This window comes from Sciurus carolinensis, chromosome 6, assembly GCF_902686445.1.
Source record: "Sciurus carolinensis chromosome 6, mSciCar1.2, whole genome shotgun sequence".
NCBI lineage: Eukaryota > Metazoa > Chordata > Mammalia > Rodentia > Sciuridae > Sciurus > Sciurus carolinensis.
In genome coordinates, this window is record NC_062218.1 from 93,032,946 (window position 1) to 93,050,835 (window position 17,890).

Genomic DNA, 17,890 nt, shown 5'->3' on the forward strand with positions numbered 1-17,890 from the left:
CTATTTCTAGTTCTGGATTGTATTTTTCTAGCACATCTATTCTATTAGGGGAAAACAAAACTGAGTTTTGGTCTAATAAGGTGTACATAATCAGCACCCAAACTGACCCTGCTGAAATTGGGTGAAGTCTCTGAACCCTTTGTAAACCACAAGTTAGATTTGGAGAAAGACAATAAATGAGGTGAATCCCCATCCTGAACTTGAGAGTTTTGGCTGTATTGAGTTAATGTGGAAATCAGGCTCTGCTGAAATCTACAGAATGTGGAGAACATTAGGGAGGAGAGGGCAACTACTCCTTCAGAGTCCCCCCAGCAGCAGAAGTCCTCCAACTACTTCAGGAAGTTCTCTGTAGGGCCTTCTCAGATTATAGATCAAGGATTAAAAAATCATGTGACAGGAGTCTATTCTAGACTTCCTTATTAGTTGTGTTCTTGCTATTAACCCCTGCAGGGGTTATGTTATAGAAGTGACATGATTACACAATTAAATATTAGAAATGACCACCAAGTATATCCTGTTTATTGTTTATGATTTACACGGAAGATGATGGGCTGGGGTTGTAGAACAATAAACCAATCATTACATTTAGACCTGGGCTTTTGAAAAACTTGCATTCCATTTAAACAGTTCATATATATTTAACAGCATATATATATAAATCCAGATCACAAATAACCTTAAGAGTTAGTTAGCTCAGAGATAAACAATTAAGAAACACAAAAGAAAACCACATGAATCTAACTTTAAATATCAGCATTCATATTACAAGAAATAAGAAAATGTTCAAAAAATAAAATTATTAGGTCAAGTCACAACATAAAATAGAGAAATAAGATAAACAATATTTTATTAATAATATTCATACTTATTTCTAATTTTTTGCCTTCATATATTCTTAACTTTTTCAAAAGGATCCAAAATAAGATCAAATAATATTTTGGGGTCTGAACTTGTCAGCCTCAGCTTATACTGGCTTGTTATCATGAAAATCCTAAAACTTCAACTTTCCTTTAAAAAAAATTTAAACTAACTTTTCCCCCTCATAGCAGCTGTTTATAGATAGTAGGGAGCCAACAATGAAGGACAGTAACAGATGGAAAGCAAAAAGTACAACAGCTATCTAAAGTCAGCTCTCAACATTGGTGGTTGAGTTTGGAACCAAAACCTCTTAACAACTGGCAGATACTAGCTAAGTCTTAACAGGCAGAGAAGAAATATTTTCTTTGGGACAGCTGCTATGTAGGAGATGAAAACCAAGGTCCCTTAATACTGCCTAAATATAATGCATGGCTTATTACAGACAGATCTGTAACAATGTAAGTTTAACCAGTAAGTGTCACGACTGATCAACACTACTTGAAAAGAAACAAACAAACAAAAAATCACATTAGCCACAAATTTCCACAATATACATATGAGAATTATTTTAATCTGATTTGACTCCTTGACACTAACTGATCATCAATGAAATATGGTATGGAAAGATCACAGAGTAGAAAACAAGCAAAGATTAGTTTATACAACAGTGACTATATACATCTGCAGGAAAACATGCTAGCTAATGCAACATTAAGGCCTGAATGTAAGCATTTCCAAAGTCACAGAAGCCCCAAAGAACCCCTAAATTACAAATTCACCACATTACATGCATGCAGTTCACTTTTGTTTTACCCATAAAAGGATACACAGTATTTTGCTGTAAATACCAGACACATTTACAATATATGCAAAAATTAGAATGCAAGTGTTATGTTCCTTATATTTAAGCCTCAAATGTGCCAACAGTGAAAATTCATTTATTTTTAAGAATGGCAAAAAGAAACAGAATTTAAATACTCAAGAGAAATTACACAAAATGTAATTGGGAAGCCATATAAATAATCTTCAAATAAAATTATCATGGACCACCTGGATGGATGTACACTAACTATGTGCTTTGCTATTTTACTCAAATGTGATTTCTAAAAGCCATTGTTCTCTGGTGTTGATATCAAATCACATCTTCAAGTTAACTATAAAGCTTATGTTTGTACAAACTTGCGTAATGCATGCGATCACCTAAAGGAGAAGCTGTGTCATTTTGGTTTGGGATTATATAATTACAAAGATGACCCTGTCCAAGTTTTCAGACCTTCCAAAATATTTCAGAACTAAAATTACCTTAACTATATCCAACATTTACTAAACAAATGTGCCAAGAGTGTTCTGGACCTTCGGGTAAAATTTTAACCCAGTAGAAAAAGGTTGGCTATCAGCGGAGAAAGGGTTTCATATAACCATCAAATTCACCTCACTGTACCAAGCATGGAGCACACCAGATTCTTCATATGCTTTACCAACCTTTAGGCACATCTACTACTTATGAAATAATTGATTTTACTACCAAACCATTTTAGGGGGATATATCTAAGATTTAAAAATTTTGTATTGTTCTGATCAAAATTTTGGCCTTTGTTTGGCATTCTGAAAAGTTCTAATTGTAGGCAAAGATGAAAGAGTGGACACCTTTCTCAAAAGCTTTCCAGTACTATGAACCAAGAGGTTTGGATGGAGCAAAAGCAAAGGGACCAATGAAAAAGGCATGCTTTAGAATTCCATTTATTTCCAATGAAACCAAATTTTACTACTGCTGTGATCACAGTCTTCACATTTGATGCAAATAGGAGAGCTTAGCTATAATCTTGTAGTGGCAGAATTTTTGACAAAATCAATAATGTGTGCCACATAGATGACTATTTCTTTTGGAGTTAACTGATAAGCCTGACTTTACAATTAATACCAACATATTCAACTAAAGAAAATGGATGCACTGCTTTAACATTCAGCTTGAAAATGTTTAGTACTTTCTGCAAACCTAAATTCAGTTTAGAAAGGTTAATATTCTCTTTCTAAACTATGGCATATACTATATATAGCATTTTCAATATATTTATATATAATTATTTGCACATCAGATTTAGAAGGAATTTGCAGATTAACTTTGATAGATTGATCTCGTTTCAACCATTAAGGTTTAGGGGGCTTCTGCAGTACTGTCGTTTGAAGGTGGGGCATCAGGATCAGGCTCAGAGGAAGCAGCTGCAGATGATTCAATAACTGCAGGTGGGAAATGACGGCGGCACACAGGGCATGTTCCCGACTGGAGGGAAAAAAATAAGTTAACAACCATCAGAAACATCTTAACTGCCACACAAGTATTAAGAAAAAAGATAGTTTCATTATCCTAATAACAAATCAAGTATCTGGGAAACTAAAACCAAATGAATTTGAAACCCATACAATACAGAAGGACAAAATTTTAATGTTACTTCTTTTGCACCCTGTAAGACCCTAATTTCTTAGAGTTGTCTCATGATTATGTCTATATATTTAAAAGAGTTCACCAAGGGTTGGGAATGTAGCTCTGTGGTAGAGCACTTGCCTAGCATGTGCAATGCCCTGGGTTCAAGCCCCAGTATTACTTAAAGAAAAAATTCACCTAGAGTAAGTTTTAATTAAGAGTCTCCATGCTTAGCACTGAGGCCCAGGGTGAAGGGTGAGCAACGGATCATAGTACATTTCCTCATGGAGGTCAACATTTAGATCAAGAATGACCTGAATTATTATTATTTCATCTATTATGCATATACTAAAGATACCATACATATACTTATCAAATTTGTTATGACAGACTTTGCATATATATAGACTTTATATATAATTTCATATATATATATATATATATATATATATACACATATAAAGATGGACCTCAGACCTTTCTTAGAAGGCATGTTAATTCCTTTCCAAGAAGAACTAGAGTTAGATGCCTTCTTTTCCTCCTCTCTCTCTCTCTCTCTCTTTTTTTTTTTTTTTTTGGTACTGGGAATTGAACCCAGAGGTGTTTTACCACTGGGTAAAACTGGTGTTTTAGATAGGATCTCACTTAAATTGCTTAGGGCTCGCCAAGTTGCTGAGGCAGGCCTTGAATTTGCAATCCTTCTGCCTCAGCCTCCTGAGTTGCTGGGATTAGTGTGCCACTAAGCCTGGCATTAAGATACCTTCTAAATGACAAAGTCAGTCAAATGGCAAACCTGGGAATGAGGGAAGGAAGGGAAAGCCTTTATACTAGGGAGAAGTCATCAGATGAAAGATTATGCCTTACAAATCTGGTCTTTTTCCCAAAGAGATCTAGATAGAAGGGAGGATGAAGGGATCATGCTGTTGAAGGTGAAAGTTTCTTGGGGGAAACTGGGAAAGGTTTCTCATTAAGCTGATTCCTTACAGGATAGAGACTCAACAGGACATCACCTTGGGTTATAGCAAAATCAAGAATAGTTCAAAGCTGTACAACATATTTCACTTTTACAATTTAAGAATTCAAGTCTGTGAACATTTACTTGTCATACAGATTGGGCCCTAACAGCAACATTTTAGAATCAGACAGATGAGTGCAGACGTGGTCAACCACGTGCTAGTTGTGTAATATTAAATAAGTAATGATCACTGGAAAATGGGAACATGGATATCAATACATCCTCAAGTTGTGAGGATTAAATGGGAGAATCATCTAGCAGTGCCTGAAACACAGTAGGCACATGGAACACTGATCCTTCTCAAGTCTCTGAAACTATCATGGCAATTTAAAGAAAGGTTATGATAAAAATAGAAAAGGTGGCATTTCAACTGCATGTACTAAGACCATCTATTAGATGGCATAGAGGGACAATCACAACAGGCTTCAAAAACAAATGCACAGAAACACAAGGAAATATGCAGATGAGTAAATAAGAAAACAGAGATCTGGGGTGAGGTCACAAAAGATCTTGAAAGCCAAAACAGAAATGTTATACAGGTAACCAGAAACAATCTCACTATTAACAGGTAACCAGAAATCAATCTCAATCTCAACATCTCCCCCCAACCTTTTATTGGTAGGGATGCAACATGATCAGAGCTGGATAATATGTCTAATGGAGGTGTGGACACAAAGTAGGTAACTACCACAGTAGTCAAGCCAACATGGGTGAAGACCTCATACACAGGGGTGGAAATGAGATGAGAAAATAGACCTTATAGATACAGGCATACACAACACTTGATGGCTTTCCATTTTGTTCTTTCCCACTAATTTTAATAACATCTGCTACCACCACCACTATGTATAGGCACTTTGCTTCAGTAGTTCTTTTCTAATTAATTCTGACTTTAATTACTACTATCTTTACTGCTATTTTTCCAGGCACTATATCAATTCACTATGAAATATACTTCAACCTTTACAAAAGTCCTAGAAAAGTGCATATATAGTGTTAGTATAGCCATTCAGGTGTATCGACATAATGCCAAATAAATAGGTTAAGAAAAATCATCTAGAATTCTAGTTCCCAAATTATATTCTGGGGAAGGGAAGAGATCAAAGGAAACAATATTTTACAAATAATTCTGAATCCAAGTTTATGCCCCAATCCAGAAGGCAGGAAGTCTCATGAGACTCGAAATACACCTGATCGCCACACAGGCACTACTAACCAAATGGCAATCATGTTGGTAAGATGCTGTTTTTTTGTAAGTAGTATCATATATTGTTTATATTTGTGCTTTTGTTAGTAAAGCCATCTCTAATTTTTAATAACAGTTTTGATCTGATATGGTATTATTTTTTAACATTCACTGGGCATTCGCCACCTTCCAGGCACTATGGATTATCTCATTCAGTCCTCACATTGTGTAATATACATATCATCATAATTATCATTTAACAAATGTTAAGAAATTAAAAAGAAAAAGAAATCTGGCAGTAATCAATTACACAACTTTGACCTTAACTCAAATTAAGTATTATAGCTCATAAACATTTAACTCTAAAAGTATTCTAGAGCAGTTCTTTAAAATAATACATAAATTTAATGTAATCATGATTAGCACACTAAAGTGAATTCTTTTGGGGATAAGAAGCAAATTGATAAAATAATTTGAAAAGTCAAACAGAAAAAGATGTTCAAGGATAAGTATGCAAAATAATAAGCAGAAAAAATAGCATATACTATTAAAAATAATAAAAGTTTTTAAAAGACATCAATCCTATAAATATTAGTGAAAGAGTTTAGGCAACTTGGAAAAAATGTGGACATACAAATCAGTGGATGGGAATACCAGTTATCTGGGGAGCGGGAGCAGTAGTGAGGAAGAAAGGTGGAAGTGAGCAGGAGAACACAAGAGATGATAGCAAATGGAAAAATGTGAAAATAGTGTTTTGTAAAAGAATATTGAAAGTAATTTCAGAATTCCTACTGAGTTGGATGGTAAATATCCTTTATGCAAAACTCTTATTGTAAGTAAGCAGATTTAAGTAAAACTCTTATTTTTTAAGTAGTTCAAATAGACTTAAAAATTATTAAGTAAGTATTGAAGGACAGTATATAAAAACTAGAATAGGAGGTACTTGGTAGGTTATTAAAATTCTCTCACATTATTTTTGGGTAAAAGCCACATTAGCAGAACACTTGTTTATTGTTACACTTCACTTTGGGTAGCATCAAAGACTTCCTTGTTTGAGATACTTTTGAAAATATCAAATTCAGAGTTGTAATTAAGAATGTATTATATAGTTACTGTGTTATCTTTTTTTTAAATTTTTTTTGGTACCAGGAATTGAATCCAGGGGTGCTTAACTACTGAGCCACATCCCCAGCCCTCTTTTGTATTTTATTTTGAGACAGGGTCTCACTGAGTTGCTTAGGTTCTTGCTAAATTGCTGAGGCTGGCTTTGAACTTGTAATCCTCTTGCTCAGCCTCTTGAATTGTTGGGATTAAAGGTATATGCCATTGTGTCCAGCTGTATTTCAAACTAAATAAATATTTATTTCAAAGTTAAATAAAATAGCCTTAAAAGACACTATTATCATCATTAATGCGTAGGAGAAACTATTAAAATATTAATTTTTAAAAAGTAAATTTAAAACTCACCTTCTGTAGCCAAATTGAGACACAAGGTTTGTGAAAGAAATGGTGACAGGGCAACTCTGTCGCTATATCGTCCTTAATATACTCACTGCAACAGATTGGACAGCACTGTTCCTGACCAATAGCTGAAAACAATAAACAATTTAGATCTATCAATCATATAAAGTTCAATTTAATAAAATTAAAAATCAACATACTGACTCACAAATGATACCTATGCAAGACAAAAGAACTAGACTTTGATTAATTGGCAAGCATGTTTCTGCATAATACATGACAATTTGGCATGTAATAAGCATTGCTTTTGTAGAAAACTTGACTGGAGAACACTTGTCTCAGCCTACCATGCTATAATTAAAAATATTCTACTAGGTAAAAGTTGTGAGCATCTGATTTCTACAGAAAACCAGATTATGGTTTCTAGTAGGCAAGTACTTCATCTTCTAGGTGCACATATAATATACTTAAACACGCAGCACGTGTCATTCAATACTTGAGATCAGCTTTGCCCTTACCAGTGTGATCTTCAAGAACAAGTGTTTCTGGAAGACCATCAATGCTTTCCTTACTGGCTGGTGGATTGGCCACCTCAACGTCCACTGCCAGAGACTCTAAATGTGCCAGTGCAGTCTGAAAAAGAAGTTGTAGTTCTTTGTTAGAAAACACTTTAAAATAGAAATGGAAAACTATTTTTAAGGTATTTTACAAAATTGTATTTACCATATTCTTTTTCTGTTTCTTCTGTTCAGTCCTTTGCCTCTTTCCAGAAGGAACCACCATTAAACCAAAACATCTGCACACCCCTCACCTCCATATACACACGCACACAAAGCCCTACTTCTCATGAGTAAAATTACGTCTTTTCCCAATAATTATCTATTTTCCCATTACAATTTTATATTCAGGAGAGTCTTTATATCTTCCAACTATGGCTTCCTGTGTGGGATCAACAATATGAAGAAAGTAAATGCTTTAAAAAGGTTCGCTTCATGAAAGATAAAATATGGTGGGTTTACTAGACGTTCAAAGTGTGGAAGCAAAAATGCATTACTGAATGGGTTTATCTACTACTGGCATACAGTCAGCACACCCACATTATCAGCTCACAAGTATTACTGTGAATTTCACTTGGGGGTTTAAATGTCTGTGTTAAATCCCTGTTCTAGGAAGGATGAAAAGAACAATAGATCATATGAACATCTATGATGAGTTATTTGATGAGTTATTCTCATTCTTTTGAGTTCCAATTAGACCGAATGGCAGTTAAGACTTTTATATTTTGCCTGCCACTTGTACAATTACAAGTTCCTAGTGCACAAGCAGCTTCCTCTGTCTGGTACTTTCTATACCAGGTACAAGTCCCATCAATTCTTCGGGGACTGGGTAAGTTCTGTCTCTTCTAGGAAGTCTATGTGATTGGCCCCAGACCATACTGGTATCTTCCTTCTGAATTGCTATCATATTCAAATAATTAATATTATACAGTTAAATAACTACTTCTTTGTATTATATCCTAATTACAGCATCATAAGGCCCAGAGTCGTGAAAGACCTTAGCATTAGTCTAGTTTAAGCCAACAATCCCACTTCTGGAAATACACCCAAGATAACTGAAAGTAGAGACTGAAATGGATATTTTTACAACCATGTTCACTGCAGCATTATTCACAAGATCAAAAAGGTGGGATCAACTAAAGTGTCTATTGATGGATACACAAAATGTGACATATGTATATTCAGTGGAATATTATTCAGCCTTGAAAAGGAGTAACATTCTCACATACGAATGAGCCTTAAAGATATTATGCTAAGTGAAATAAGCCAGTCACAGAAAGGTTAATACCATATTATTCCACTTGTATGAGGTACTTAAAGTCATCAAATTCAGAGACAGACAGTAAAATGGTGGTTGTCAGGGTCTAGGGAGAGGGGAAAAATGGGGATTTGGTGTTTATAACAATGTAAATGTACTTTATAGCACTAAACTGTTCACTTAAAAATGGTTAAGTAAATTTTATGTTTTTTTAATCACAATAAAAATAAACAACAACAACAACAACAGAAAGCTGCTTTTCTATGTAGGAAAAGAATTATGCCTGATAGCACTATAGTCTTTTGACTGGTAAACATAATCTTTTACATATGCCTAAGGATCTAGCATAGATATTTCTATAGATATTGTATAGACTTAAAATAGAGGATAGAACCAAGCCCAAATTAAGATCAGAATTAAAAAAGAAAAGAAAAAAGGTTCATCATAAGTTTAGGAACATCATAATACTGAACGCTGAATTTTACTCTAGATTTGTAGAGGCAGTGCAGAAAGAAAAAAAAAGTGTACCAGTTGTCTGAATTATTGCCCACTGCTCCAAATACACCTTTTCCCCCACATGCTCTATGAAAATAAATCTGGACCTTTTAAGTATTTTCCCTTTGTCAGCTAGCATGATCTTAAGTTCTGTCAGTAGAGAGTGCTAGAGAAAGCACAGAAGGAAATGGCTCTGGCTTTGTGGCTCTCTTGAGCTTGGTGGGCAGAATCCCAGTGAGTGAGGCTTCCCTGCGCATGGTGCTTCTTCAGCACCAGGTTCCTCCAGTGCCTAGCAACTGCAGTATAAGGTGGCATCCGCTTCCTGGCACTCATCTTGGGTGGTTTTGTAGAACAGTGTTTCCAGTGAGTCACTGTCCTGTGAATAGCTTCTCAGGAGTCCCAGAGGGCAGAAACCCAGCAAGTTCTACTACGGTCACGTCCTCCCCAGCAATGTCTGGAGCTCAGCTTAGTGGGTGGATGGGCAGAAAGAATACTTCATCTCAGCGTGAAAGTTGTTCCTTAAATCCGCTATTTCTATTTTCTTTATAGAGTTCACTACTTCCTTGTAATCTTAATAAGGAGGCAATCCATAATCTCCCGCTGGAGGCAGCAATAGTTTATTTTAAACTTTCCCTGTTCAAACTATTATTTTCTCTCTTGTGACTGATACCACTCTGACACAGATTTTGGCATTGGGAGTGGTTCGTGGACACAAAAATGCAAGAATAAGATTTTGGGATTGTTTTGCTTGGGCCACTTTGTCTGGGTTTGAGCTTGGTGCTGAGTTCCTTGCCACAGGAATGGGAAGCTATTAACCCATGGCCTGTAGTGCCATCACAATAATCAAGCTATCGTTGTGGTTCACTGTGATGAGGGGCTAACTGAAGCCAGTGTCTTGGGAGCCCAGGTAACTGCTACACTTAACCTTAACCTTATGGCAATAATGAGCCGACTATAAAAATTCTGATGGGGGATGGATTTCTTTGACAGCCTGTTCATTTACAGAGAAAATCGCGAACTCAGGTCTGTGAACTCTCAGCTTAAGACAGTATAGGAACCGGAGCTTCCATCACAGCCCTAAAAGAAGCTCTTACTTTTGAAAAATCAAAGGCAAACTATTTGTGTAGACTGCTAACTTAAAATGGGAGCAAAACTCTGTATAGTCAAATTCCTCAAAATTTGTATCATTGACTGGTTAAAGAATGGGGTTCTGGGGTAGGTGTAGCTCAGTAGTAGAGCATGTGCATGGCCCTGTGTTCGATCCCCAGCACTGCAAAAACAAACAAACAAACAAATGGAATTCTGAAACTTGAAATGAGGAGATCTGGTTGAACTCAGATGAAAGTGACAATCTTGAATGCTGGGTCACTCTGATAACTGGTTTGAAAACTCTGATAATCTCATTTGGAGGGTACATCTCTTAGTCTTCCATGTCCAACACTGCAGTTAATAAAAAACTACAGTCGCCAAAACGGGAAGGACAATCTGGGTTCTAAAACACTTAAAAAATGTAGATTTGGGTCACTCTACCAAGTGAAGAATTCTAACCAGCCGAGGACTCACTGAAGGCAAGCAAAATATGGAATGGGTTATGAAAAAAGAAGCCATAACTACTGATTAATGACTTCATGACCAAAGATAGAAAAAAAGACTAGTAGCTTTACATGTTGTCTATTTGCTTGTTTTATGGATGCATATGTGCTAAGCATTCTCTTTTTATCTCTCCCTTCCCATTTCTACTTCATATATAAGTTGTTAGAAAATAACTCTGCAATTTAATCTTTACATGAGAGAATATTCAGTGTGACTGAATTTGTGGAGTAATTAATACTAGTGAGAGATATAATGATTCTGAGATTGTGCATCTACTCATTCTGAGAAAAGATTAATAACTTTATTTGTAAGACATCTGCACCTTGTTAGGTAACAATATAGCTGTATTGTTAGATAAGAGCTCAAACGAAAGTAGAAAAGTATATATGGAAACCAAGTAGTTAAAATGATCGACTGTTACATTTACTGGATTATTGTTCCTCAAATCCAAACTCACGATTTTTGTCAGCTTTGTGAAAATGGAGCTGGGCCATTTCAATATTTTCCTTTCTAACAGATGGCATGATGATAAGCTTTGTTCACAAAGAATGCTGAAGAGAGAGTATAGGAGAAAAAAGACTTTGCTTTTGAGCCTGGTGTGCTTGCTTGACAGGTTTCTAAGGCAGTCATGGTTTTCTCTAGCATGAATTCCCTTGGGGCATGCATCTTCTCCAGTGGCTAGCTCTTGTAATTCATGTGACCAGCAGCTTCCCCTAGCATCAGCCTTGGACAGCTCCGTAGCAGAGTGCTTTACAACTGGACACCTTCCTATGAATAACTTTTCCTGGCACCCCAGAGGGCTGACTTCCAGCAAGTTCCAGAGGATAGCTTTCCAGAAAGCTCTGCCAACACAACACTACAGTGACTTCTCTGCCAGCCAAGGAGCCACAGCTGTGCCATTTCCATCAAGATTGGGATCTCAGCCTTGGGGTGGAGGGGGAACTCTTTCTTGGGTGTTCTATCTTAGCTGGACAGGTGGCTGCTGCTCCTTTTATGTACTTTTCCTATGTTCTTTATAATTATCTTTATGTCTTATTAGCCAATTCCTTGTTACTTCAAATTTTTTTTTGGGGGGGAGGGTTGGGGGTTGGGGAGTACTGAGGATTGACCCCAAGAGTGCTAAGATGCTGAGGCTGGCCTGGAACTTGCAATCCTCCTGTCTCACCTGCCTAGGTGGTGGGATTATAGGTGTGCACTATCCCACCCAGCTCTAATATATTGATATAATTAATAATTCTGTGTATCAAATTTTCATATCAGGAGATAGGAAATAAAAGTTAAGCCCTTGTTATCTGCCCCTTCCTTTCTCATGTAACCTAACCAGGAATGTCTTCCAGTTCCCAATGTACTTCTCAAAATAGACTCTGCTTGAAAGAACTCATTGGTGCTACAAATAAACACTAAGAAGAGATACTATTTATAATAACTTCCATTTGAGGAGGTTACTCAAGGCTAACTATGCTTTGATACATGTTTGTTTCAATTGATTGGTTCAATATTTCTTTCTGATGAATGTCTGCATATTTGCAGTGCTAATAAACACCTGGTATTTCATATGTAAAAATTATTTACTGCCTTGATACTGATATATATTTAAGAAGATCTGGGATCACTTATAAGCAACAAGATCAAAAGAGACCATTTTATAGTCATTTCTATGAAATTTCACAAAAATTCAAAAATCTAACTCATTAGGCAGTACAGTATATTTTCAAAAGTTAGTCTGAGTAAGACAACTAAGTAGACTAAAAAACCCAAACTGCAACATACCTAGGTTTAATGCAGCATATTCCTTTATGAGCACAATATTTAGTTTCAAAGGGATAAAAGAGAATTTAATTTTTAAATACAAAGATTTATAACAAACGATTTAATGACAATTTTGAAAGAACATCACTGATTCAGGATTTGCTAGATAATTAGGTTGAGCACTGATTTGAAGATGCCTATGAATACAGCCATTTCCTGTGAGCTTACTGTTATACTAGGTATTTTTACTAAATGTTTCAACAGTCTCAAAATAACCTATGAGGTAAACTTTATTATTCCTGTTTTATAGATGAGATTCCTTAAGCTAAGATGTTAATAGATGCATTGCCCAGGTCATAGAGCCAACTAACTCAAAAGTTCATGCTCTTAACCTCCACGTCATAGTCCTACTATTTAGGTCAGTGTCTACAAAGTGCCCTTGTGAGTTTATTAAGACGTTCCAAGGGGTTCATGAGTGTGGACAATTTTAAGGAATCAACTTCAATTAACTTCTTAAGTAACCTTTCCTCAAATGATTTACCTAAGAATGTACCTGAAGTATCATGCAGGTTCTCTGTTTCCATATTTCATTTTATACTACCTTTCTCCCACTTGATTTTTATTTTTATTTTATTTTTTGCAGCACTGGGGATTAAAAACCTCACACTGAGGTACACCCCAACCCTTTCTGTTTTATTTTGAGACCAGGGTCTTGCTAAGTTGCTAAGGCTGGCCTTGAACTTGTAATCATCCTGATTTGGCCTCCCAAATCACTGAGATCATAGGGATGTACCACCACATCCAGCCCTTTCTCCCACTTTATAAATAAAAGCATATCTATTACTCATTCTGAGTAATCTAAAGTACCAGGGTCAAAACAATCTCTAACTAACAAACTAATGATAAATCCTTTTGGCACTTTCAATTTTTTGCTTTCAAAAAATTAAAGGAGGTTAAGTTTAATATGATTTTTGGCAAATAGAAGACAACCAAGTAACAATTCTATGATAAATTTCTTCCTATCAATTTACGTACGTAACAAGTTTCTCAAACTTATATCATAAGATGGAAAAACAAATTCAATTCATGCTGAAAGTTGTCTAATCCTACGAATCAATAAAACCACTCATAAAGTAATGGAAAAAGATAAAAGCTTCCATCTTATAAGAGACCACATTTCCAGTAAAATTTTTTTTTAATAATTGCTGATGAAAATTTTCTATTTATCTTTAATTACCTGGATGCTATTAATTATAACTCAATTTAAATAATTTTTGTTTTCTCATACTAGGGATTGAAGCTAGAGACACTACCGCTGACCTACATCTCTAGCCATTTTATATTGAGACAGAGCCTTGCTAAGTTACTGACACTGGCCTCAAACTCAGTCTTCCTGCCCTCAGGCTCCAGAGTGGGCTGGATATTAGCATGTGCCATAGCAACCAGCAAAAATCAATTTTTATCATTTAAACATTTTTAGCAATTTTCTTGCAACAAATATGAAAAGGTAAGCGTTACTCAGATTTATACTAAAAACTTTTAGATGTGAACATAAACTGTACAAAAGGACTATGTACTTTTTCAAATTTGGGAGGTTAAGTAGAAAAATGTAATAACACTATTTCAAAAAGCTAAAGATGTTTGCTATTTTACCATGTTCTTACTCAAATCTGAGACACAAATATAACATTATTTCAACGAAAGCCACTACCTGAAAGAAAGGACAAGTATATTATTGGAAAAATAATAGAAATAAAGCAACCATTTCCAAAAAGGGATAGGGGCTGCTTAAAATACAAATAAAAACATGCAGTTTTTGTTATTTGCTTGTTTCATCTAAATACTAGCATTAAATTTCTAAAGAAAAATCCTTAAGTTATTTCAGTCTCATTTTTAAAAATGATTAAATAATGTCATACGAAACATGGAAAAGTAGAGTTCTGGGGAGTGGTAAGAAAATAGAATTATATTGATACTCTAGGTAAATCATCTCTATCAACTTCAAGTTAAATTAAGCAAAGCACTAAAATGTAGGGCACTGTTAAGTTATGGAGAAGGAAGAGACCTAAAGCCATTATCAGAGGCAGAAGGACAGATAAGTAAAAATAACTCTGAAAGTGGTAGTGCCACTAGTTTCTCCTTAGCAGAAGCCAACAATGTATGAGACTAAGTTCCTGAACATACTGTGTTCTTTCTTGCTTCTTATCTTTGTTCACTCTGCTAGTGTCTTTACCTAGCATGACTTCCCATGACCAATCTCTCTGACTCTTCTTTCAAGATGCCAAACAAATGTCACATTTCCTGTTAGTAATAAATAGTAAAACTTGTTTTCAACATTTCTTTTTAACAGTATCTCTAAAGTGTAGGAAATTGGAATCTACTAGCATAAAAATAAAAGATGTTTAAGTGTTGTGAAACCAGACCCTAAATCAATAACCCACTGTGGTTACTTAGAAGTTATGTAGCTCAAGAAAGTAAGTAATCTTTAATCTTTATATATTATGCTTCTGATGCAAGTCATCATTTTGTACCACTATTTTACACATGTCAGAATTTGGTTAAATGATCTGGTAAAAGTTCTAGCTTTATCCTGCCTTGTGATTTTCTTTCTGAATTTTCTCCTAGTATATAGTATTTATGCTACATTAATTTTGAGAAAAATATACACTTATACAGGCATAACTGACAAAATAATCTTCACAGAAGTTTACACATATGGTAAAACAGTGATGGCAAAGCAGAGTGACAAGTGCATGTGAGCATGCACAAGCGTGATGCACACATGTACTATAGATGGATATCATCTAATTTAGCAATCTAAACTTGACTTTCTAATCTCAGAAAACTTCAAAATAAAAATGTCATTATAATGCTTCTGAAATTTTTGTCTAATTAATATTTATTCTCTGAACCTCTGGCACATTCACTAATTATTAGTGTTCCTCTACCTGGAATCACTTTAGAATTAGTGATTTCAAGAGAGATTTCTTATAATGAACCCACTAGAGCAATGGAGGTTCCCCAATGTGACAAACTAGGGGCTTTTGACTTTAGAAAAGAACATTTTAAAAATAAGCTTTTCTGTTTTAGTCAAATAATGAAAAGCAAAAGAAATTTAGGCAGCAAATGTGTCATATTTATGAAAGTGATGCGTGTGTGTGTGTGTTGTGTGTGTGCACATTGTGAGTGGGGAGAAAATTTCCAAACTGCGTTAGGCAGCAACACAGTAGTTTTAAGAAGTCATGAAAACAAAAGAAAGGAAGTGATGTGTAATATATCTTGGAGGGTCTTCCATTTCATTTCACTAATATGCCTTTGCATGTGTGTACACATATGAAATATTCACACTCATACCAAACATAATTAAAAAACTGTATTTTCTAAATGTAAGCCAAACATTTTCCATTCTGCAGTAAAACTGAGAAATATTGCATTTTAAGGGAAATAGTCAGTACATCAAATGCAATTTTTATATACCCATTAGCAACAATGGGTATTCAGTAATTGTTATTGACACTGATGTGAAAACTATCTTTCTTAAGAGTAGTTTAAAAAAAAAAAACAAAAACCCCTTAAGCCTCTAACTTTTATCATTTTGTGTCCCATCAACATATACCCAGGCATCAGAGTTACTAAAAATCCCACATAGCCTGGGCTAAGCGTTCTTCTAGAGCCATGTAGGTGAGGAACTGAGGATCCACATAAGAAATAGCTTCAGCCACGCCTAGTCCATCCGCAAGCCATCAAACAGGCTGGAGGGAAAAAACACAAAACCTGTAAACTATGATCAGAAAATTTTATCTGAGGAGATAATTATATTAGCATTTCTTGTGAGCAGAAATCCTTAAATTATTTGTAATGTTACTCTTGTGGGATGAGGAGCAGGAAGGACCAACACAAAAGTGCTAAGCATATGCTATCACTCTCTCACCCAACAGCCTCAAACTCACTGTATAAAGCCTGTAGGAAATTTTCATTTTTTGTTGTTCCAGGCTAACTCTGAGGAGCTGCTTAAAGGCAGTACTTGTCCCAATCCAAATACTTCTCACATTTCCTCTGTCTGTTTATTTTAGTTTCCAATGAGTGTAGGTGAGAATAAGATAAAAGAAAATTGCTACATTTATTTTAATTCTGTCACTAGTTCAAGTCTCCTCTTTTTCTTCTTTCACTTTGTATTGCTTAATTACTTTGGGTTTAAAACTATTTTATTTTCTCAGCCTTTCTAATTAATCTCTCTTCTTGAAAACTGTTAAGAATTGGGTCTCTTTCATTATTATGCTTGAAAACATTTTGCTCCTAACTTCATTTTTTTTTTGAAAAGAACTATAACCCCTGAAGAAAATATTATATTTCATGCCATGATTAATCTCCTTCTTCTATCCTTAGACATAAACATATTCCTCTTTTTTTCTAGTCCTGGAAATGCTAAGTTTTAAATTTGGAAATAAGATAGGTCCTTGGTCCCCTCTCTTTCTAATCTGCTCCCTTGAAAGTTACATTCCATCCCATTTATTCAATTGTCCTCTCTATAGGTAATTCCTAATCTCTACTTAATTCCGAACTTCTCTGGAGCCATTAAACTACACTTCAGGGGGCACTTGTGTGATGTACTCCTACCATCTCATAACCCAAGATCTCTAAACAACTTATTTTACCTAAAGGCAAGCTTCTATTGACTTCCATAGCCTATCAGAATTTTAATATGATAGTTAGAAGCACACACAATCATATAAAGAAGTTCAAAAATAGTGTTGATGCCAACCCATATGTCATTATTAAATTACAAATAAACTGCAAAGAAACACAGAAGTGATTCTTATGAAGAACGTATCATAACGTAATAGGACTTAGAAATCAACAAATATCACATAGTGCAAAGGAACATTCTCATACCATCACAAATTTTAGAATTAAAATTAATACTACAAATTGTGATCCAAACGGTCTTGTGAAACTGGAACTCCTTCATCTAATAGTGAGATGTAATGCAAAGAGCCTTACAGTCAGATTTAATTGAATCACAATTAACTTGAAAAAATTATTTCATTGTGATTGTTTCCTCATCTACAAAGAAGATCTTTCTGACACTTTTCTGTAAGGCTGAAATTATTTTAAAAAATTCTATTACATACAAAATTAACTTCACACAACCATATAAGTTCATCACTATAACCCTAATTTCTTATAAGAAGGAGTTATCAAGGAATAAATAAACTGGTAGAGGTGGGATTTTGTCTAAATCTATAACCCATGTTTTGCTCCATGTCATTTCCTACCACACCAGCTATGAGATACT

At 35.1% G+C, this 17,890-nt stretch overlaps 1 protein-coding gene across 1 annotated transcript in view; it reads right to left on the bottom strand.

Moving 5' to 3' along the window:
* Positions 1 to 497: 497 nt before the first annotated feature.
* Pja2 (praja ring finger ubiquitin ligase 2) overlaps positions 498 to 17,890 on the bottom strand; it is a 69,311-nt gene continuing 51,918 nt past the window's right edge. Inside the window, 5 exon segments of the mRNA XM_047555409.1 lie at positions 498 to 3,139; positions 6,949 to 7,070; positions 7,461 to 7,578; positions 16,239 to 16,333; positions 16,336 to 16,346. Of these exon segments, the coding sequence (XP_047411365.1) occupies positions 3,014 to 3,139; positions 6,949 to 7,070; positions 7,461 to 7,578; positions 16,239 to 16,333; positions 16,336 to 16,346 (472 nt within the window). The 3' untranslated portion in view covers positions 498 to 3,013.